Source organism: Eptesicus fuscus, chromosome 14, assembly GCF_027574615.1.
Source record: "Eptesicus fuscus isolate TK198812 chromosome 14, DD_ASM_mEF_20220401, whole genome shotgun sequence".
In the NCBI taxonomy this organism is placed as follows: Eukaryota; Metazoa; Chordata; class Mammalia; order Chiroptera; family Vespertilionidae; genus Eptesicus; species Eptesicus fuscus.
This window is the reverse complement of record NC_072486.1, coordinates 21,564,237-21,586,565: the sequence shown is the minus strand read 5'-3', so window position 1 is coordinate 21,586,565 and position 22,329 is coordinate 21,564,237. Positions and strand designations below refer to the sequence as shown.

At 37.5% G+C, this 22,329-nt stretch overlaps 1 protein-coding gene across 3 annotated transcripts in view; it reads left to right on the top strand.

Annotated features, from left to right (window-relative positions):
* The first annotated feature begins 1,549 nt into the window (after window positions 1-1,549).
* PHF14 (PHD finger protein 14) overlaps window positions 1,550-22,329 on the top strand; it is a 138,954-nt gene continuing 118,174 nt past the window's right edge. For all 3 annotated transcript variants that reach the window (XM_028156434.2, XM_054726410.1, XM_008148675.2), the window contains exons 1-4: window positions 1,550-1,716; window positions 2,207-2,317; window positions 10,195-10,988; window positions 18,212-18,356. In XM_028156434.2, coding sequence (XP_028012235.1) covers window position 1,716; window positions 2,207-2,317; window positions 10,195-10,988; window positions 18,212-18,356 — 1,051 coding nt within the window. In that variant the 5' untranslated portion in view covers window positions 1,550-1,715. The remainder of the gene's footprint in view (window positions 1,717-2,206; window positions 2,318-10,194; window positions 10,989-18,211; window positions 18,357-22,329) is intronic.

Here is a 22,329-nt window from a genome sequence, read left to right as displayed (position 1 = left end):
TCCCCCATCAGATTCTTCACTGACCAATCAGAGAAGCTTCATTTTGACCAATCAGGACAATGCTTTCTGGGCCAATCAAACTGTGAAGATTTGGAGCCCTCATTTGCAAAAGTCCCAGGGGTGGGGACTTCTGTCTATATGTCAGCAGCTCTCCTCTCTCTGAGAAAGTGCACTTTCCCTTTCCACCGGAGACTTAAGACAGTGCTTCCCTGGCTGAGCTCAAACACCAAAGATGTCACGAAGATGTCTCACTGGAGCAGAGAGGAGCAAACCAGGAGCAGAGCTGTCTAGCCAGAGATGGGCCTGGCGCCAGGGGCTGCCTCCCAGCTGTGCTGTGCTGCTTGGTAATTGAGCTATACACTATTGGGCAGTTTCACAGCTGTGCTGTATCACAATTGAGCTGTTTGCACTGAATAAAATTTCTTTCTTCACTGCACCCCAAACTGGGGATTCCTGTTGGGATTGAATTGGCACCAATGACCATCCATTGACAGAAGACTGCCTTGTCTGGTTGTACATACTGTCCTCATGTTTTTATACTAGTAGTGAATTTACTGGTATTAAAATTTCACTTTAATAAATTCTCTAACTGGATGCAAGGCACTATTTTACATTCATTGGACATACATCATAAGTTAATGCATAATATACTTGTGAAAGGGAATATTCCCCCTAGGTTTATTATCTCTTTTTCTTGGCAGAATTAAATACTGTGTATATTTTATTTACGCGGAAACGTCTGTCCGAAGCACAATCATTCTAACAATAGTCAATATAATTAAATGAATGCTTTTCCCTCTGTTAGAGTTGTAATTATCAAAGCAGCAAACAAGGTCCAATGCTATTCTCACATCACCCGCTTCCAGGAAATAACATTTCCCCACGTTCCAAGATATTTGAAGGGATGCAATTTATGGAAGAAGCAGTGGAAGAGATGCTATTGTTTTTTGATAGTAACTTAAGTTAGCAAACGTCCCTTTGTGGAAATCGTATTCTGAGTAAATCCTTTAAAAAGAAAAACCGGAAACAAAACTTGGCCCCTGCAGATTTGGACTGAAGGTGGAGCCTCGGGGTTTGGGGGGCGGGGCCACTCCGGATCTGGGTGGCCTTACCGCACGGCGCTCGGCCGCTCCGGGCTCCGTTCGGCTCCGCTCGGCTCCTCTCGGGGAGGAAGAGCGGGACGAGTTTGGCGCAGGCGCTGTCGGCTTCTGCTGCATTCAGGACTTGCTCTGCTTGGTGTTTCTACTTCCTTGTCTTCCGAGCTGTATCCGGGTCGTTGCTTTCCCCATTGTCTCAGGCAGTCGGTCTTGGACTGTTCAAATTCTGGGTCTTTTGTTGCATCTGGTGCAGGCTAATAAAGTTTTTCTTTCTTTCTTTCTTTTTTTTTTTCCTAACAGTTTTAACGAGGGAGCTAACTCCGCAGGGCTGCCAGGTTGGCGGCGCTGCCTGGACCGGAGGGCGCCCGCGCCCGGGGAGCGCCTGGGAAGCTCGAGCTTCTGGGGCCGGTTCTGCGAGGACTAAGGGGCGGGCCAGGGGGTGGGGTGCGGGAAGGGACCGCGGGGCTGCACCCGGGACGCCCCATCCGCTCGGCGGCACCGCCGATTTTAAATAGCATCTTCCGACTGGTTCCCGCGGTCTCAGTCCCCGACCTCGGCGCTGCCTGGGCTCTCGCAGCCTCTCCCTAGGTCTCCAAACGACCGCCTCACGGATTCCTTAGTAAGTGTCGGAGGCCTCCGCGGGGAGCGAGGTCCATGTCAGCCCTTGTAGGAGTCGGAGCCGGTGGGACCGCAGGGCGGGGGTGGGGCGCTTCGTGGAAGCTTCCCCGGCGCGGTCCGCGGGCATGATCGCGACTTCTCTTATTCCCTGGGCCTTGCGTGCTCTCTCTGTGGACTGTCACGGTGTCTAAGTGAGGGATTAGGACCGACTCGCAGAAACATCACAAGATGTGCCAGAGGGTCAGCTTCAGTGCCTGCCAGCCTGGGCTTCGCCTTCGCCGACCGGTGGCTGGAGCTGCCCACGTTGCTTCCCGGCCCTCCCCAGCCCGCGTTCCCACCCCAGCCTTCCCCAACACCTCCTGCCGAGAACGGAATCAAATGAAGACCCCGAGCTGGAGGTCTCCTGCACCTCCCCTCAGCACCTCAGCTCTCCCCGGTGCTTTGTGTGATGTTGAATGACGCTATAATTTTTTTTTTTCCTTTCTTAACAGTGGATCGCAGCTCCAAGAGGAGGCAGGTGAAGCCTTTGGCAGCTTCTCTGCTAGAAGCTCTCGATTATGATAGTTCAGATGACAGTGATTTTAAAGTTGGAGATGCTTCAGGTAAATGTTTCTTCCCTTTCCCAGCTTTCTGAAGTTGGGTTTATTTTCAGACTTTTTTTTTTTTTTTTAAGAATTGGTTTTGATGACAATGCCAATTTAAAGTTAAAGCACATAAACTTCATTTATTTTGTACATTTGATTTCCCACATTTCTCTAAGATCCTATCACGAGGTCCTATCATTGTGTCCGTTTTTGTTGATACTTAGATAATGAACCTGCCAGAGGACTTTTTCCAAAGATGCAAAAACATTTTCTCTGTTCTTTACTTGAAAATATATTTATGCTTATTGTATGCATAGAGGGGGGGAAATGAGAGATATCACGAGGTAGAGTAATGTCCTGAGAGTAATGTAAGCCATGAACTGTTCATGAGCAGGGTTCTTCTCTTTTCAAATCACTTGGCGCACCCTCTGAGGGGAGTTTTACTAAAGCTGACCAGAGAAAAAAAATTGTGTTTCATAGTAGCCACTGGACCTTGAGGTTTGGGCCTTTCAAAAATCTCTGAGATATAAAGCATGCATGCTTGCTCAATGTTTTGTGATTTAAAAAACAATAAACTTTTTAAAAAGGTCATATATTCACATTGTACAAAATTGGAAAACAGAAAGAAGAGTATATTTTGCTTCTTCAGTTCATTGTAGCTCATATAAAGATACATATAAAATTTTAATTGTAGGAATCTGAGAAATGGATACAAATTATGTTTCAATATGTGAAAAATACCAAGACACGCTTGAACAATAAACATTACTTATTCTTCTGCCCCCTTTGAGTGGAAATTTAAAGAAAGTGAGAAATGAAAGCCCTTACGGTTTCATCCTTTTAACAGGTTTTAAAAATACTTCGAAGATTTATGTATTGATTGGGGGGGGGGGGGGAGGAGAGGGAGAGAGAGAGAGAGAGAGAGAAGCATTGATTTGTTGTTACACCTATTTATGCATTCATTGGTTGCTTCTTGTATGTGCCCTGACCAGAGATGGAACCTGAAACCAACTGAGCTACCCGGCCAGAGCGCATTCCTCTATCAGATTTTAAGTATTCTTCCATAGACTTTCCTATGCTTAGTCTATCTCCTTTCTGTTTGTTTTTTTTCCTGCTAAGGATGATAAGGAAGGGATGAAGTTAGGTTATGTTACTAGTATTACTTTTAATAGCATCAATAATCAGAATTCATTTGTGTTTTACTGAGAACTTTCCGTTTCCATAATCTCATTTAATTTTTAAAGTAACTTAGGAGAGGAGATATTTTCTGATGATAGGGGAACTGAATTTAAAGAACTTGAATGAGGTCACTCAGGCCATAATGGATTCTCATCCATGTCTTTTGATTCCAAAATTTACAGTCTTTTTCTCTGCTTAGATATTAAACAGAGATAGGATATAATCTTAAACCAAAACTACATGGATGTTGTGGTGACTAATTCAGGTCACTCCCAGTAATCAAAAGTTGTTAAGTTTATCTTGATTTTTGTTTGTTTGTTTGTTTTATAACCTTCTCAGCTCTTTTACCTTCCATTTAGTTGATTCACTGATGCTTGATACTTCCAAAGAAGGGAAAGAAAAAGAAGGGCAAGGGGGTAAAATCCAAATCTACTTTAGTTCTCTTGGTGAAACCTTGGCAGATAGAATATTCTTGACTAGAATGTTATTTTGATTTGTCATAGTCCAGATTGTAAAGTGTGATAAAAATAGTTGGGTCTCAGAAATTATTACTTAGTTGAATACCATTATGGGAAAAACTCCAAAGCTTAATTTCTTTAAATATTCCATAATTATTTTTTGGCAATAAATTCTGATTTTGTAATTTTTTTTTCTTTTTGCTTATTAAGTTGTAGTCATTCACAGGTATCACTTCTCTTTTATAACATTTAAAACAATTTAATGGTAGAAACTACTTCCTCAAAATAATTTATGGTATCAAACTAAGTAGAGATTCCTGATCTTGTTAAATTTTAAACTGAGTTAATGGGAATTATCTATTATTTGTGGTAAGTGGTAGGATGAGTTTTATTAGCTGATAATTAAAAAAAAATTCTAAAAGCACTAAAAATATGTATACTTTCTGTTCCCTCTTGTCATAATACCTACTTTCTTGACCTCTGGGGAGATTAAATTGTGACCCAAGGTCAAAATTTATCTGTGTAGTTCTTGATGTTATTGTAAATGAGAGTTAATAAGAAAATCATTTTCTTTAAAATAGTTCATAGTCAGTAGAAATTGATATTTTTTGCTCTTGGATTATGTGCATTGGTGTCTCCCATGACTGAGATGTTGGCTTATTCTAGATTACCAGTGATTCCTATTTGCATCGTTTATCTTCTCTGCCTGAGATAGCTGGACTCTTACAGGAAATAAGACATTAAACTTACCACTGCTTTTTAAACATTTTGACTTTGTAGAATCCCAGCCTATCTATGAATAGATTAAACTGAAAGTGGAGAAATAAAAACCATTTCTTTCAAAAACAATTTCTAGAAATGACTCCTGAATTTCTTAGAACTTAATGTTAAAATGCTTAGATTGATTGGCCTCAATTTTTATCTGATTCTCTGCATCAGTTTCTTCTGATCTTCATTTTGAAATCTGAATTCTGACTACAAAACTTCATATTTCTGTTTGGCTTTAAGAATAAATATCGAAAATTCTATAGACAAAGATTATTATATTTAAGACCCCTGCACATAGACATAATTTTATTCATGTGTTTCTCAGATGATAAAATCTAAAAAGATAAATATTGTTCAAAAATTATCTGACAGTGATTATTGACAATAATTATAAGCCTCTACCATTCAAAATAATGAACTGAATATAGATTACCTTTAACCTTGAAGGTGAAAATAGACCTAAATTTTTCACTTGTTTTCTCTTTTTTTTAAAAATTATTTTATTTATCTATTTTTTAAAATATATTTTTATTGATTTTGGAGAGGAAGAGAGAGATAGAAACATCAATGATGAGAGAGAATCATTGATCGGCTGCCTCCTGCACACCCCTTACTGGGGATCGAGCCCGAAATCCAGGCATGTGCCCTTGGCTGGAATTGAACCTGGGACCCTTCAGTCTGCAGGCCGACGCTCTATCCACTGAGCCAAACTGGCTAGGGCTCTTTATCTATTTTTTATCTTTATTGCCGAGATTATTACAAATGCACTCCCTTTTCTCCCCCTTGCCCCTTACCACTTGGTTCTCTCTGCCCCCCAGCCCTTTACCCTTTCCCTGTGTTCATGGGCAGTGCATATACACATATAAATTCTTTGGTTAATCTCTTCCCCCCACCCCACCCCTAAATTTTTCACTTTTGATTGAGAGCCAATAAATAAATTTTAAAATTAATAAATCCTTAAATGGGATATAAGTGTATTAGAATTATGGTGATACCACCAGAAAAACCATATGTAGAAATGTTAGGTGAAGCTATATAAAATGACCAGTTTTATAGGAATAAAACTGTCAAATATTATCAATTTCATATTTTGGCCTAGTTAAAGTGGTTATATTTGAGACTTGGACCTAAGATTAGGGCTAGGATAGATTCATTGAGTAATCTGCTATATAAATGAAATATTTTTGAAGAAAAGTATATGTATTACCTTTGTTAAATAAGACAATAAATCAATGCCGTGTCTCTAACCTTCTGGCCAAAGTAAGAAGGTTAACTTTATATCCTAAGTCATAGTTTAGTTAGGTGAAATTGTCAGAGAGTAATTTAGCTGCAAGAGTTAGGCTGATACTTTGGTTTAGTAATATTTTGTGCTTAATTTGACTTTAGCTTAAGTGGATCAAAATATGTTCATTGATCATCTGTAGTTTTGTTTCAAAGCACTTTTCTGGATGTTATGGTGAATTCACTAAGCAATAGTGATAATATTAGAATAATTAGATAAAATGATGAATAGATGATACAAAGCGTGCTTGATCACTTATGCAGATTAAGTCTTTCAAAGGATACAGGACTACTTTAGATGGATTGATCTAGAGAAGGCATTGAAATAAGAGTTAAATTAGAAACTGAAATCTAGATGGAGAAACATTAAGTGTTAAAAGTGTAGAGGTTGGAAAATGTTTATTAATCCTGGATCGTGACTGAATAAAAGAATAGAAGAGATGAGCCTGGGAAAGTAGAATGAGGTCATATTGAGGCCTTATATGCTAGACCAGGGTTTCTTAAACTCAGCACTATGGACATCTTCTGTTGAATATTTCTTTGTTGTGGAGGCATGTCCTGTGTATTATAGGATGTTCAGTAGCATCCTTATCTTCTACTTAAATGCTAGTAGCATCTTTCCTACCTACCACCCCCTACCCCTGAACCTTTCATGGCCACCATTCTCTCTAGACACTGCCAGGTGTCCTCTGTGGGACAAAATTGTCACAGCTGGAAATAGAGGGTGAGTTGTGTTGACTGATTGGCTTTTTAAAAAGTGCTTTACAGGATTTGTCAAAATGGTCACAAGATGATAACAATAACCAGTAGACTGGTGATCTGTTGTCTGATGTGTGTATTTATAATACTAATCACTGTTGGACTGCATCAATGAACAGAATAAATACTTAGATTTGATGCACAAAGATGATTCTTTACATTGCAAAGCTAACATAAAATTCTGATTTAAATCATTCTGTTTCATTTTTGGTTTTATTGTTTGATATTTATCTTGGGGAAAACTTAAGCATTGAATATTGTGAAGGGATTCTTGAAGGATTTTTTTAAAAATTCTGTAACTGCAAAAAAATCTGTCTATAAGTTGAAATAGCTATTGATTGGAGAGATTTTGATAGAGTATGTTTGAGAAAGGTTACTTTTTGTTTAACTGAGTAGGGATTATGGATTTCAATTTTAAAAGTTTTTTCTAGTGTAAAAATTTTTATTATATGCTTAGAATTATCTGGTTCTTATGCCTAAGATTAGCTGTATTTCAAGTATTTGGATTATTTCTCTAGTCTGTTCTTTTTTTCTTTGAAGAGTGTAAGAGTGATAGATTTGGAATATGGCAGAGAGTCTTTATTTGAATTCATAGTAACATGAAATATTTCTTTGCAGCCTAAAAAAATATAGACAGCCAAGAACTCTGATTTTGTCATTCTCATTATTGCCAAGTTACACTGTAACTAAATATTTTTATCTCCATCCCTCAAGTGCATATGTACCAAAAAGAAGTGATGACTAATCAGATGAAGATGTTATTTTTCAGAGATCAAAGAAAAATAAAATTTGATATATTCCTGATGGCTGCAGTTGGAGTATGGCTAATATGTTATATTCGGAGAATGATGGGTTGGGTAAGCTATTAGGATTTGTATTTGTGGAAAAAACTCACATTTTTCTAATGATATATTAACAAATGTAAAGCATTTAAGTTTTTCAAAATTGCTTTCTATTCAGGTGTGATTATAGAATAAAAACAGAATCAAAGTATCACTTTCCCTCTACTTTGAAAAATAATTAATTGATTGGTATTGGCAACAACAACCAAACCAAAATTATAAACATTCTTTATGTTTTGTAAAATTTACTAATATCAAAGTTAAATTCCTCTCATTTTGATCAGATACCCACTTTGTGCCCCAGTTAATCTTACATTTGAATCTATTGTTACTTTATTTGTTTATTTTTAAAATATTTTTATTGATTTCAGAGAGGGAGGGAGAGAGAGAGATAGAAACATCAATGATGAGAGAGAATCACTCACTTATCAGCTGCCCCACACTGGAGATTGAGCCCACAATCTGGGCATGTGCCTGACCAGGAATCAAACTGTAACCTGGTTCACAGGTCGATACTCAACCACTGAGCCACACCGGTTGGGATCTATTATTATTTTTCATTGGTAAAAATAACTAAGGAGTGCTTTCTAAGTATTTCTAAAATGGCTTCTAGAAGATTAACCCAGGAGAAAGTACCTTTTGTCCACCTGCCAGCTCTCTTAATTATTGGCTTGCTTGCAAGATGTTCCAATTTTCTTTAGTCAGTTGGCATAGAGATTCTTTTTTGCCAGAGGTTTTTTTGTTTGTTTTGTTTTTGTAAGTTGGGTTTAATTGTGAGCGGTCTAAAAAAATTACAGTTTTCTTAATGATTTGTAGAGCTATTGGACTGAAAGAAGTCACCTACTTGTGAGTGAAAATTGGGTCCACACACTATTTTGAAATCTGAGGAGCTCACAAATCCAGAGGTGTTTCCTAAGTTTGACATAAATTGTTTGATGGTAAAACCTGATTGGTACTGATAGTTTATTTGTTGTATATATATTTATCATAATCATAACTATTCATACATTTTACTGCAAAATGATGTGTTTGACTATAGGGCAGGTGCTAGTGTGATATATTGTGCATGTACTACGCTACCCCTTCTAAAATCTAAAAAACAAAGTCTAACTTCTGAAACATCTGTCTCCAAAAATTTCAGACAAGGGATTGTTAACCTACACGATTTTATGTCCCATGCAAGAATTTTTAGGATGAGAGTGTTTTTCCACAACAGTCTTGAATAAGCTATGAGTACCTGCAGGATAAGCTAGGGACTGACAGTGATTTTATAAGGTCAGTCAACATCTGCTAAATGTTAGTCTTTTTTAAAAAAATGTGATTTAATTAGCAGGATTTAAATTTTATCAGCTATTTGTAAAGCATTTTGAGCTATTTTAAATACTAGATACTTATTATGGACACTTTCTTTACATCTAATGCCCAATTAATTATAGAGGCTAAGGCTGGTTGAGTTAACAGAAATTAAAATGATGTGGAAACATAAGCTTTTTCATAATTTATTATTACCCTTTTCTTGGTTATAGGTGCAAAATATTCATCACCCTACAGGTTTTACTGTTGCTGGCTATGATCTAACTATGACTGCTTTGTTTCCCACTTCCTTTTTTCTCCTCCCTGTGGCCCTCTCTACAGATATTTTAGGGTTTTATTTCATCCAGCATAAAGACGATTAGAAGGTTACTGAATAGTGTTGGCTTAAGAGTGCCTGGGCTGTGCTAGGCAGGAATGGAAGAAACTTGCTAGAAGCCTTATAGTTCTATGTGAACTATTTGATGTCCTTTGCCTATCTTTTTAGTGACTACTGTGGTTGCTCATTTCCAAGATGGCTTAGTTTTTAAAAAATTTATTAATTTCTTCATTCTAGGAGATATAGCAGTTACTGTCCAGAATTTTTGAAAGTTTAGGTGATTCTTTTATTGATATCCTAATAAGCAGGAAAATTGATAACCTCTCTTGTAACTTCCATTTTCTGTGCCATTGCTATTGTCTCTTCTCATCTACTGTATGTACTTGGTGCTCCTAAAATTGATGGCTGTAGTAGGAATGTGGTACAAGTTGACTACCATAAATATCTATGCTTAATTTTGCTGGATAAAGCATGAAACAATTAAACAAAGTATTTTGGGCCATGATTTTCTTGTTCTGAATGTGACTCAATGTTTATAAGTCCATATAGTTTATGAAAGGAAGATGTAAGGGGAGAAGACTAAGAACAGCAGGTGCATATTCTATTATCATTAAGTTAAAACCACATGCCCAATTTATAAAGAATGACATTTACTTTTAGAAAAAAATTGCCTTTAGGGTACCAAATAAAGCATGTGCTATATGACAAAATAGTGCTCCTCTTTTTATAGCATATTTTAATTTATAGTTACAGATATTCATCTTCATTAATGCTATATTGAACTAAAACCATTACACCAACTTCATTGATTTATTATTTAATCAGGTTAGTAATGTCTACCATCATTTGACTTAAATTTGTTTATATTGTTTTGCAAGTTACTCACAGATTTTGGTGGTTTCATTTGTGTCAGCGTTGTGTGTGTGTGTGTGTATGTATATACATATGTGTGGTTTTTTTTTCTCATATTTTCAACAGATTCTGAAGGGAGTGGTAATGGAAGTGAAGACCCCTCAAAGGACAGTGGAGAAGGTTCCTGTAGTGATTCTGAAGAAAATATTTTAGAGGAAGAACTAAATGAAGATATTAAAGTAAAAGAAGAACCACTTAAAAATTCTGCAGAGGAAGAAATACTGTCATCAGAAAAACAGTTAATTAAAATGGAAAAGAAGGAAGAAGAAAATGGAGAAAGACCTAGAAAGAAAAAGGACAAAGAGAAGGAAAAAGAAAAGGAAAAAGAGAAGGAGAAAGAAAAAGAGAAGGAGAGAGAGAAGGAGAAAGAAAAAGCAACAGTATCTGATAATGTGGCTGCTTCTGCTGCTGCCACCGCACCGGCCACAAGTCCTCCTGCTGTGAACGCATCTCCTTCAGTCCCTACTACAGCCACTACGGAGGAACAAGTCAGTGAGCCAAAAAAGTGGAACCTTCGTCGAAATCGACCGCTTTTGGATTTTGTATCCATGGAAGAATTGAATGACATGGATGACTATGACAGTGAAGATGACAATGATTGGCGACCTACTGCAGTAAAGAGAAAGGGAAGATCTGCGTCTCAGAAAGAAGGAAGTGATGGAGACAATGAGGATGATGAAGATGAGGGGAGTGGGAGTGATGAGGATGACAATGATGAAGGCAATGAAGAAGATCATAGCAGCCCTGCCAGTGAAGGGGGTTGCAAGAAGAAGAAGAGTAAAGTTCTTAGCAGAAACAGTGCTGATGATGAGGAACTGACCAATGATAGCCTGACACTATCTCAAAGCAAGAGCAACGAGGTAGATCAACCCAATTTTTATGGTATCTGTCTGTTTGGGGAGAGGGAATTCTCTAAACCAGTCTACTCCTTATAGTAAGTGGCTTCCTTGAAATCCTATTTATAGACAGTTGTAGGAGTGAATGAACTCCCTAACTATAGCATTTTTTCATTTGGCCAACCAACCTTGATTGAGTAACTGCTCTGTGTCACCGTTCTCAAGGAGCTTACAATCATCGTTCTCAAGAGCTCACAGTCTATGTAGAGGAATATTTTTATACCCATAGACTTGGGAAATGGTAGGGATTTTCTTTCACCTTTCTATCCTCTCACCCCATTGTTCATAGGACTACTAAATTGTGCTAGTTGGATTCTGAGAAAGGTCATCTTTCTTTAAACTTAGTTATATTCAGATCTACATAAAAGTTTAGGCTTTTAGAATACTTCAGCAGGGCAACACAGCTTAACGATTGTCTCAGACTTTTAGAGATTCATTTTCAAGGTTAATTTCTTTACCAGTTGTAGCACCATCATTTGAATGGCCACCAAATCTTTGTTTTAGATGTATGGAAGTAAAACTAAGCTACATGTTTACATGTATTTAGTGAATAAATTCTCTCTACAAAGAAATGAAAACAAACGTTTTTTATCATAAAACTACAGTAATGATTCAGTTCTTCCACTTGAAGTTCTACTGAAAGTTAGGTTTATATCCATTGGGCCCAAGATGCAACATTCAAGACTCTTCAGTCAAATACATTTGTGTCTTTTTGTCTGTGTGTTTATGTACATGTTTTTCTTCAAAAGAAAGATTGAGTTGTCTTTTCACATGTAGATGTATCTGTTACATCACATGTAGAACTAGAATAATTAAGTGTCATTTTGTTAGTGTGTTTATAGTCATGAAAATTCACTTCGTTCACTTTATCAAGCACTTATTTTTGTTGTTTTTTCATACCATTGACAGGTTAAACTGGTAGAATATTTGTCCTTTTATGCTTTATTTGTTCTTTTACATTTCTTTTGATTACAAATTTTATATACCAGTGATTTTCCATCCTGAGTATCATTTATAATTTTGGTGATTTTATTAACCAAATAATATATAGTAGTTGATAAGGGTTATGTGTCAGTAGAGATGAAACAAAGTTTATATTTTAGATTATAAACATTTTTTAACTTCTAGTGTGCCCACTTTCATAGGAAGATGTTGCTTACCTCAAGTGCTATCTTAATTCTTATCTTTAGGTAAAGAAAAATTGTCATTTGGAGTATAATACTGTATTTATAATGTTGTAGCACAGGCAATTCCATATTTTCAATGCCAATTTATGGGGATAGAAGTATGGAAAATCCAATTATTCATATTTGATTTTTAGGTATGTATCCAGTTTATTTTATATCACTTAGTATTCCATCTGTATTTACTGAATAAGTTTGCTTTTGGCAGCATCACTTCCTTCATTTTTATTAGCCTGACATTCACAAAAGTAGGCTGGCTGATGATAGAGGCAGTGTGGAGATACCATATGTTTAGAAATTTGCCACATTATCCATTTGTTAATAATCTGTAATAAATTATATATTGCTTAAGAGGTTGTAGGCTATTTTTAGGATGCATTTAAAGGCCACATGCACTTTTTTTTTTTTCTTACCCAGAAGAGACTTGGGTAAATAATGGGACTTTATGTATTTAGATTATCAGTCCCAAAGAAATGAGATTCCAGAACATTTCTTGGAAAAGTGCCTTGTTTTTCTTAAGTAAATAAATGAGTTCCTCTTCTATTGTTTTATGTTAATTTTCCCTTTGCTCTACCCTATGCAGAAATGTAGAACTTATAGAAAGTTAATTTCCCCTCAATAATATTCTATCTGAAAGCTTGATAACTGTTTTTCCCAAGGCTATTACTCAAATTAGATATTAAATTTTAATAAAAATGAATCAATTGAGATTATTATTTTATCTTATGCTTCTAAATTTCCTATTCATATGATTTTGATTTTGTAAAAAGGTGACTAAAAGTAATCCTTGTTGCCTTATAGCCAATGTTTGTAACTTCCTGGCTATTGTAGGTAGGTACTTATATCTTGCCAAGTATACATTAGTTAATCTATACTAATAAAAGGGTAATATGCAAATTAGTCACAACACCCTCGCAGTAACAACCGAACAGCAGGCTGCATGGGGCGACAAGGCTGGCAGGGGGATTAGCGAGGGATGACTCACCAGCAGGCTGCGTGGGGCAACAAGGCCAGCAGGGGGGTTAGCGAGGGATGACCAAACTACTGAACAGCAGGCTGTGTGGGGTGACCAGGCTGGCAGGGGCGTTAGCAAGGGACGACCAAACGACTGAACAGCAGGCTGCATGGGGCTACCAGGCCGGCAGGGGGAGCAGTGAGGGGCGACCAGGCCAGCAGTGGGGGGCAGGTGGGGGTGACCAGGCCAGCGGGGGCGGGGCAGTTAGGGGCAATCAGGCTGGCAGTCAGAGGCGGTTAGGGGTGATCAGGTTGGCAGGTGGGGGCAGTTAGGGGCAATCAGGCAGGCAGGCAGGTGAGCAGTAAGGAGCCAGTGGTCCCAGATTGTGAGAGGGATGTCTAACTGCCCGATCCCGGGGATCGGGCTCAAACCAGTAGTGGACATCCCCAAAGTGGACCCGGACTGGAAAGGGTGCAGACTGGGCTGAGGGGGGAACCGGGCCCCTACTAAGTATATATTTGGTTATATTGGAAGTTTTATTTTTCTCTGCTTTTACTTTAAGTTTTCAACTACTACTTTGTAGTAGAGATAGCTAAAATGTGGCTTTAGAAATGCCTAATAGAATTATATTTAATTTATAAGCATATAGAATTTTTTCTTGGCTCTATGTCAAGTGCTTTGTAGGGAAAGATGTTGTGTGTCATGTAAATGATACCCAAGAACTTTAATAATTTTGACATTTCTTTGAGCAGGACCTTTTATAACTATTGGCTGTTAATGGCCTGAACATATTATCTATATATGCTAGGGGAGCAGTTCTCAAACATTTTGAAATACTCTAGAACAGTGGTTTTCAAACATTTTGGTCTCAGGATCACTTTACACTCTTAAAAAAATTATTGAGGATACCAGTTTTTATTTATGTAGGTTATATGTAGATATTAACAGAAGAACATAAATTGTCAGATCAGTAATGCCATCCCCTGTCATGTAGCTTGTGAAAAATTTTACCTTGCACCCATGATCGAGAGTGAAAAAGTCACATAACCTTGGTATGATCATGAAAATAGCCTTTACCTTGTGGACCTCCCTAAAGGAGAGTTCCTAGACCACATTTTGAGAATCACTGTTCTAGAATTGGGCATTTTCTGCATAGGGGCACTTGCCTTTGTTATTGGTATTATGGCGTTTTGGAATTTGGTGCTATTTGAACAATCCCTACAGAATATGGTTATGTCTTTTCAAACTTTTATCTTGAAGCTTTGAAATTTACTAAGGTTATCTTGCCTTTTAGTTTTCTGAAGTATACTTTTTGGGAGGGCTGTGTAGTCTTTTCAGAGCCTGGTTTCCATTTTTAGGACTTTAAGACTAGAGCTTTGGGTAAATATGTGACAAAATCATATCAATAGAAATTTTCAGATGGAAGTTACTCTTTTTGTTTTAAAATAAAAATTCATATTAAATGGATATTAGTGTCTTGCTATATGAGGAAATGGCAGTTATTATCTGATTTGCTAATTAAAATGTAAAAATTTTGCTGCAATTTATAAATAGCCACTATGTTTAGGGCTCTTTAGTTATTAATCAATTGCCTTTGTACACATTTCAAAATAAAATAAATTTCTCCAAGGCCTAAAAATTCAATTTATAACACTGTACAAAAGTACTTCAGATTTTTAAGAATTTAACCTTCTTTAAAAACACAGAGGAAGAACTATTAGTCAAACTTTTTGGTATACTAATTCTTTTCTCTTCTTCAAGGCAATAGATTCCTTAAATTCTGTTTTACATGTAGTGTGCTGGAATTTCCTTCTATTAAAAATACATATAACTTAGAATTTACCATTTTTATATATTGTTAATAATCATCTATGTGGAATATACACATAAATGAACACTAAACATATTTTAGAGCCACGAGAATATTGGGAAATATTAACATTTTTTGGAATAAATTTTAAATCTCAAGGGGAAAATGAAATGATTTATTGTAATGTCCCATTTATTCTTAAAGTTACCATTAGAATCCTTTAAATTATTCTATAATATTAAGGTTATATTCTAGGTGATACTCTTGTGCCACTCAAACCAACCTTCCCAATTTCTATTTTTATGTAAAAATTGTATTTTCAAATGATATATTTTGTGGTGAAAACTCTAGCTTAACTATTTTGTCCAAAAGCTTAAAAAATGATATACATCTTTAGAAATATGCTGATAAAAATTGATATTAAATTGGCTTTTATATTCTGATTATAAGTGTGCTTAAACCCATGTTTGATATATTAAGGACAACTTGGACCATAATTTTTATGAAACTGTTACTCAGATTTTTCCATTGAAGCATTGCCTGCCGTTAACCATTGGATTTGGTAGTATTATCTTAGGGCGCTCGTTCCCCCCATTTTTCTCTCATTTTTTCATTACATTGCTAGTAAGACTTTCTATTGATGGGGAACAGAGGGCCAGAGATACCAGTTAACTTTGTTGTATCTGGCTCTAAATGATAATATGTATAGAGAGAAATTGGTGCAGAGTTATAAATTCGCCACTTACTGTTTTCCTGAGCAAAATAGAAAAATAGGAAGGTAATGGAATTAGAGCTACCTGTTGATATTAATTTTTCTGATCTATAGAAATTTACTTGTTTCCCACAAGGATAAATCTTTTTCAAGGCCTGATTAGTTATAATTCCACGAGAGAAATATTGTCACAGCCCATAAACTTGAGTATCCTCTCAGTTATCAAAGTGGTTGTTAGGTCTTTTCCTAGTCTGTGATTTTTAAAACCTAGATGTGGTATTCTAAGAAAAAAGTTTTTTGAAATTGATGCAGAGAAAAAAGTCTTTTTGGACTTCCTCATGGGAGAATATCCTATGTAATAAAAGCCTAATGTGCTAAGTGTCCGGTTGTCCAGTCATCCGTTCAACCAATCAAAGCGTAATATGCTAATGATATGCTAAGGCTGCTCAACCGCTCGCTGTGATGTGCACTGAACACCAGTGGATAGACAGTCGATTGGTCGACCAGTTGCTATGATGTGCACTGACCACCAGGGGGCAGATCCTTCAACAGGTAGGTTAGCTTGCTTCTGGGGTCCAGCCAATTGGGACTGAGCGAGATGGGCCGGACATGCCCTGGAGCCCTCCCGTAGTCCTCCTCGGCTGGCCAAGCTCCTGCATCCCTCCTCAGTCCCGATTGTGCACCGGTGGGGTCCTTCAGCCTGGCCTGCGCCCTCTCGCAATCCAGGCTGAGGGACCACCCCACACCACCAAGTACATGAATTTCGTGCACTGGGCCTCTAGTATATAATAGGTGTGGTCATTGAGGCTTATAACTTTTCCCCTGTGTAATAAAAGGTCATCTCAATGTTTCTCTTTTGACCCACCTACAAGAAATACAGGGGAAAGAAGAATGGGAATGAACATTTATTGAGTACCTAATATGTCTTGGGAACATTTTAACATACATTATGTTATTAATTCTCACAACAAGCTCATGAGGTAGGTATTATTTTTATCATCCTATTTTACAGGTGAGAAAACTGCAGCTTCAGGTTAAACAGCTATTGAATAAGAGATGAAAGTGAAACCAAACAACATTTGACTCTAAGTCAAATGCTGTTACATTTGAAGCATGGCTAATGGGATGGAATCTGAGCATATTTTTATTTTGCTCACTGTACCAAAGTACTGTAAAACACGTTTCTTTTTCGGAAGGTTTTAGCTGTACTTGCTTGCTATGTCCAAAGCTCCGAAGCCACTTTGCTTTTATAACAAAAAGAATAAAAATATAAAATTGTAAAGTACTAGAATTCTCAAGAGATATAGCATACCTTTTTTGCACTCTTTTCTTGATTTGTTTACAGATCTATTGCAAGTTTACATTTATTATACAGAAATATATTGAAAGATTGTTACAAATTGTGACATTCAAATGTCATTCAAATGTTACAAATTCCTATTGAAATGATAACCTACATGTTACCTTTCAATATTAGTCAGTTTAAAGAATATAAAAATATAAAAATTAACATGAAAACTATATTTAATGAATGTAGAATATGGAACTAGTTTATTAATTTTGTTTCTTAATATGGTTAGGTTCTTAAGTGAAAATATATAGACTCAAATGCCACCTTTTATTATGTAACACTAAGCCCAATCTATGAAATATGACAAGAATTATTATCTTTGTTAACTTATCCTTTAAAGTTTAAATCCATAATGCAGAAGGTTTAAATTAAAGAAACAAACCCTTTCTTGAAATTTTATCTTTTTATATTTATCTATTAATATCTATTAATAGCTTTCTCCTTTTACATTACAATTAGCTAGGTATCTTACCAGTTTACACTAAATATTTCTTGACATAAAACTAATATGAGTGCTCTGCCTCTTCTAGCAATTAGTCAACCTGGATCTTTTTTTTAGATGGTTTTCTGTACCTGTATATGCAGAAAACTCATGTATCTGTCATCCAGTAGTTGGATGACCCTGGAGCTTCTGAATTCCCCTTGTACACGTAATGATTATATACAGGATATTCCCCTGTAACTATGCCATCACATACATAGTTGCTTACATGTTATCTTGAATTGGTTTATTCCTGTTTAATATATGTGTGTCTTGTCTTCCCTAGCTAGAATTATAAGTTTCCAAAGAGTAAGAGCCTAATGTTGTATACTTTTTAAACCAATGTATAGGATGAATAAATACTTACGGGTTAATTTTCCCTTCTAGTTTAAGGGGTTAGACTGTAATTCAGAATGGAAAAGCAGATGTAGATTTGTTAGTTGCATGCTTGCTTTTTCATTTCCTAAGGAGAAAGTATATGGGACTTGAAGAGAAGTGAAAAAATAGAGAGCACTTATAGGGTTCTTTGACAAAGATGTGTACTTCTCAAATGTAGCATACCCTGAAATTACTAAAAGAATGGAGAATGCAGCATAATTGTGGAAATGCATAAAATAATTTAAGTGAGGATTTCATTTATTAAAATTATCTTTTAATTTAAATATGTGATTTTCTGATATATTTTAATAATTAGGACTCGCTGATTCTTGAGAAGAGTCAAAACTGGAGTTCTCAAAAAATGGACCATATTATGATTTGCTGTGTTTGTCTTGGAGATAATAGTGAAGATGCTGATGAAATAATTCAGTGTGACAATTGTGGCATTACAGTTCATGAAGGTAATTTTGCTTTGTTTTTTTCTCTTTTTTAGAAATGGCTGATTGACACTGCATTTAAAAAAGTAAAATTAGTTCTTTGACATTTGTACTATTTTTAAGATTTTCCTGTATTAATATGCTTTCTTCATGATGTTTCAATTGTTGTAAGACATACTGAATACTTAAAGTATGATAGTATTATTTTTCAGATTATGTTAACTTTAAACATGTTTTAAAAAATTTTTTATTTCTGGGGTGATACTGGTTAATAAGATTATGTAAGCTTCAAGTGTATAATACTATAATACATCATCTATATGTTACATTATGTGCTCATCACACAAAGCTTAGTCTTTTTGTCATCACATATTGGACCTTCTTTACCTGCTTCAACCTCTCACCACTCTAAATGTGTTTTTAAATATTACGCTGTGGAAGCCACAGTATTTCTTTGATGGTCAGTGTTATATTTTTTCTTCATGGCATTATTTATTTCTAGTTTTTAAATAAAATTCAGATGTAGAAAAAGTCTAATAAGTTAGTCCAGTAGAATGCATTGCAGTGTTTAAAAAGTTATAATCTAAGACTAGCGATTAATATGCTTTCTTTCATAGTTATTTTTAATTTTGAACTTGAAAGGAGAATAAAGTATTTTTCCTGATTATAATTTTTGAAACTTCTTTGTTATATATATATTTTTACTTAAAATTTTTATTTTAATGTAATTTCTGACTTACAGAAAAGTTATAATACAAAGAATTCCCGTAATTTCTTCACTCAGATTTTATAGATGTAATATTTTACTATACTTTTATTTTCTCCCTCATATAACATTTTTTTCTAATATCAAAGGGAGTAAACTGTAGCCAGAGTGTGTATTTCTTAAGAAAAAGGGCATTCTCTTCTTACATAAGCACATAATTATCAGTCAGCAAATTAGCCCTGATAGAATGCTATTATCTAATCTACGGACTGTATTTACATTTTAGCAATCATCCCAATAATGTCAGCTCTAGCAAAATAAAATCCAGGATCCCGGATTGCATTCAGTTGTCTTGACTATTTAGGCACCTTTAATCTAGAACATATCCTGAGTTTTTGTGTTTCATGCCATTGGTATTTTTGAAGAATACAGCCCAATTCTTTTCTAGAATATCTTTATTATGGTTTTTTAACATTTATTTTATGGTTTCTCATGATTAGTTTCAGCTTATGTGCTTTAGGCAGGAATGTCACAGTAGTTACATTGTATTCTCAGGGTATCATATAATGTTGATTTGTCCAGTGGCTGGTGATGTTACTTTACTTAGTTGAGAAGTTGCCTTCTAGGTCCCTCTGTGGTAAAATTATTATTTTTTTCCAGTCAGTTAAAAATTATTATTATTTTTTTTCTATCAGGGCGATGGTTTCCACGAAACAATATTTCTATGGCCTTGCCCTTAGCTATCTTTCTGGTATTACAGCTATTACAGCCCTCCTCCCAAATAGTTCTGGTTGTCTGCTGGACCTGTGGGGCCTGTGGGGCCTGTGGGGCCTGTGCTGTTAACCCATCCTCTTGCCTTTATATGAAGCTGCCCTTTCTTGCTGCTAAGGCTCACTGTTGGAATGTCTTCTCTTCCTGTTAGTCATTCTTTTTTTCAGTAATGTTTGTTAAGTACCTATCATGTACTAGGCTTTCTGTAGGTTTTACACATCCTCTCTAAATGTTTAAAGAGGAGACATCTCTTAATGTCTCCTACCTCATTAGCCAGCCCTAAGATTCCCCAACGCACCTCAGTGGTTGGGGAACCTTAGGGCTGGCTAATGAGGTAGGAGAATAAAATGGTAATATGCAAATTAACCATCACTCCGCTACATAAGCCATGCCCACCATCCAAGCCACGCCCACCAACCAATCAGGGTGAGTATGCAAATTAACCCCATCCAAGATGGCTACAGCCACAGAGAGCAAGGTTTCCCAGGAAACAGAGCAAGCCAAGCTTTCCATAGCTGTTGCAGGCCTAAGCCTCCACTCAAGCTACAAAGTTTCAATTATAGACGGTAAACAAATTCAAACAAATGGCAGCAGAATGGAGCTTGAGAGAGCAGGCCAGGGTTGCCGGCGGCAACAGGGGAAGCAAAGCTTTCCGCACTCCCTGGCCGGGCTCACCCGCTTAAGGCTACAAAGTTTCAATTGTAGAAGGTGAATTAACTGCCACAGAAATGGCTGTCGCCCCCGAGGGAGCAGCAGGCTTGGCTCCGCTCCAGGCTACAAAGTTTCAATTGTAGAAGGAAAATAAATTCCAGATACCAGGGCCTCTGCTTGGGTTGCCAGGGAGCATGGCCGGCCTGCAAACCACCACAGGTCCCTCGCTCAGGCTGCCCCATGCCCCAAGGGAACCCCACCCTGATCCGGGACACCCTTCAGGGCAAACCAGCTGGCCCCCACTTGGCCTCTATCCTATCTAATAAAAGAGTAATATACAGATTGATCATCACTGTAACACACAATATAGCTGCCCCCATGTGGTCAAAGATCCTGCCCCCATGTGGACACAAGATGGCCACTACAAGATGGCCAGCAGGAGAGGGCAGTTGGGAGGCACCAGGCCTGCAAGGGAGGGCAGTTGTGAGGGACCAGGCCTGCAAGGGAGGGCAGTTGAGAGGGACCAGTCTTGCAGGCGAGGGCAGTTGGAGGTGATCAACCCTGCAGGAGAGGGCAGTTAGGGGTGACCAGGCTGGCAGAGGAGGGAAGTTGGGGGCAAACAGGCTGGCAGGGGAGCAGTTAAGCATCAACCAGGCTGGCAGCAGAGTGGTTAGGGGGTGATCAGGCTGGCAGGCAGAAGCGGTTAGGGGCAATCAGGAAGGCAGGCAGGCAAGCAGTTGGGAGCCAGCAGTCCTGGATTGTGAGAGGGCTGTCCGACTGCCCGTTTAGGCCTGATCCGACTGGGATCGGGCCTAAACGGGCAGTCGGACATCCCTCCAGGAGTCCCAGATTGGAGAGGGTACAGGCTGGGCTGAGGGACAACCCCCTGCCGTGCACGAATTTCGTGTACCCGGCTTCTAGTGTAAAATAAACAGGATATAGAAATTGCTGACTTCATGGAGCTTAAAGTTTGGTGAGAGAGACAAACAATGAAAAAATAAATAAATAAATAGATATTAGGTGGTGATCTGGAGGATAATAAAGCAAGACAAGGAGTGTTTGGAATGTTATGGGTGCAGGAGGTTGAGTAGATACGTATAAGGTGGGAATCAAGGGGACAGTTTAGGGAGACCATGTCAGTGATCCAAGAGAGGAACAAGTTTTCAGGTAGATAGTATAAGTATGGTTTTTAAACTATCTGGGTGTGGGTAAGATGTTGGGACTAGAGATATAAATTTGGGACTCATCCGCTGCAGATGTTATTTAAAGCTGTGAGACTGGATGTGCTCTCCAGGGTGTAGTAAAGTGGTCCTCGCACCTCAGTGGTTGGGGAACACAGGGCTGGCTAATGAGGTAGGAGAACCCTGGGAGAGCCTCCCCCGTGAAATCGGAAACTGGCCCCTTCAGCTGGAGGGCAGGGAGCCACTGAAGAAACAGGAGGATCACTGCAGATTGTAAGATGGCAGGTTTACTAAGCCAAGGAACATAGGGGGCTTGTCGTGGGCAGCCCCAAGACTGGTAGTTTTCTGTACCTGCTGGCCAGAACCTTAGAAGTTTACATTTAGAAGCCTTAACTGCGGTCAGTCACATACCAAGTCCAGATCATCTCATCAGCACATTTTTATCTCAAGCCTGTGTCCTTGGGCAGCTTCTAGGGCAAGGAAACACACATTCCAAATACAGGGGAGGGAGTGGGAAGCCCCCACTTGCCCAGGTCCAGTTCCTGAGTCAAACCACTGAAAACCCTCCCCAACTGGCCTTTTGCATGTTAATTTGTTACTTGCTTTACATTTCTATTGTCATTTCTGAATAGGTTATACTTGTCTTTTTCTCATTGGTTTATTAGAATTCTTTTTGAAGTGTTAATCC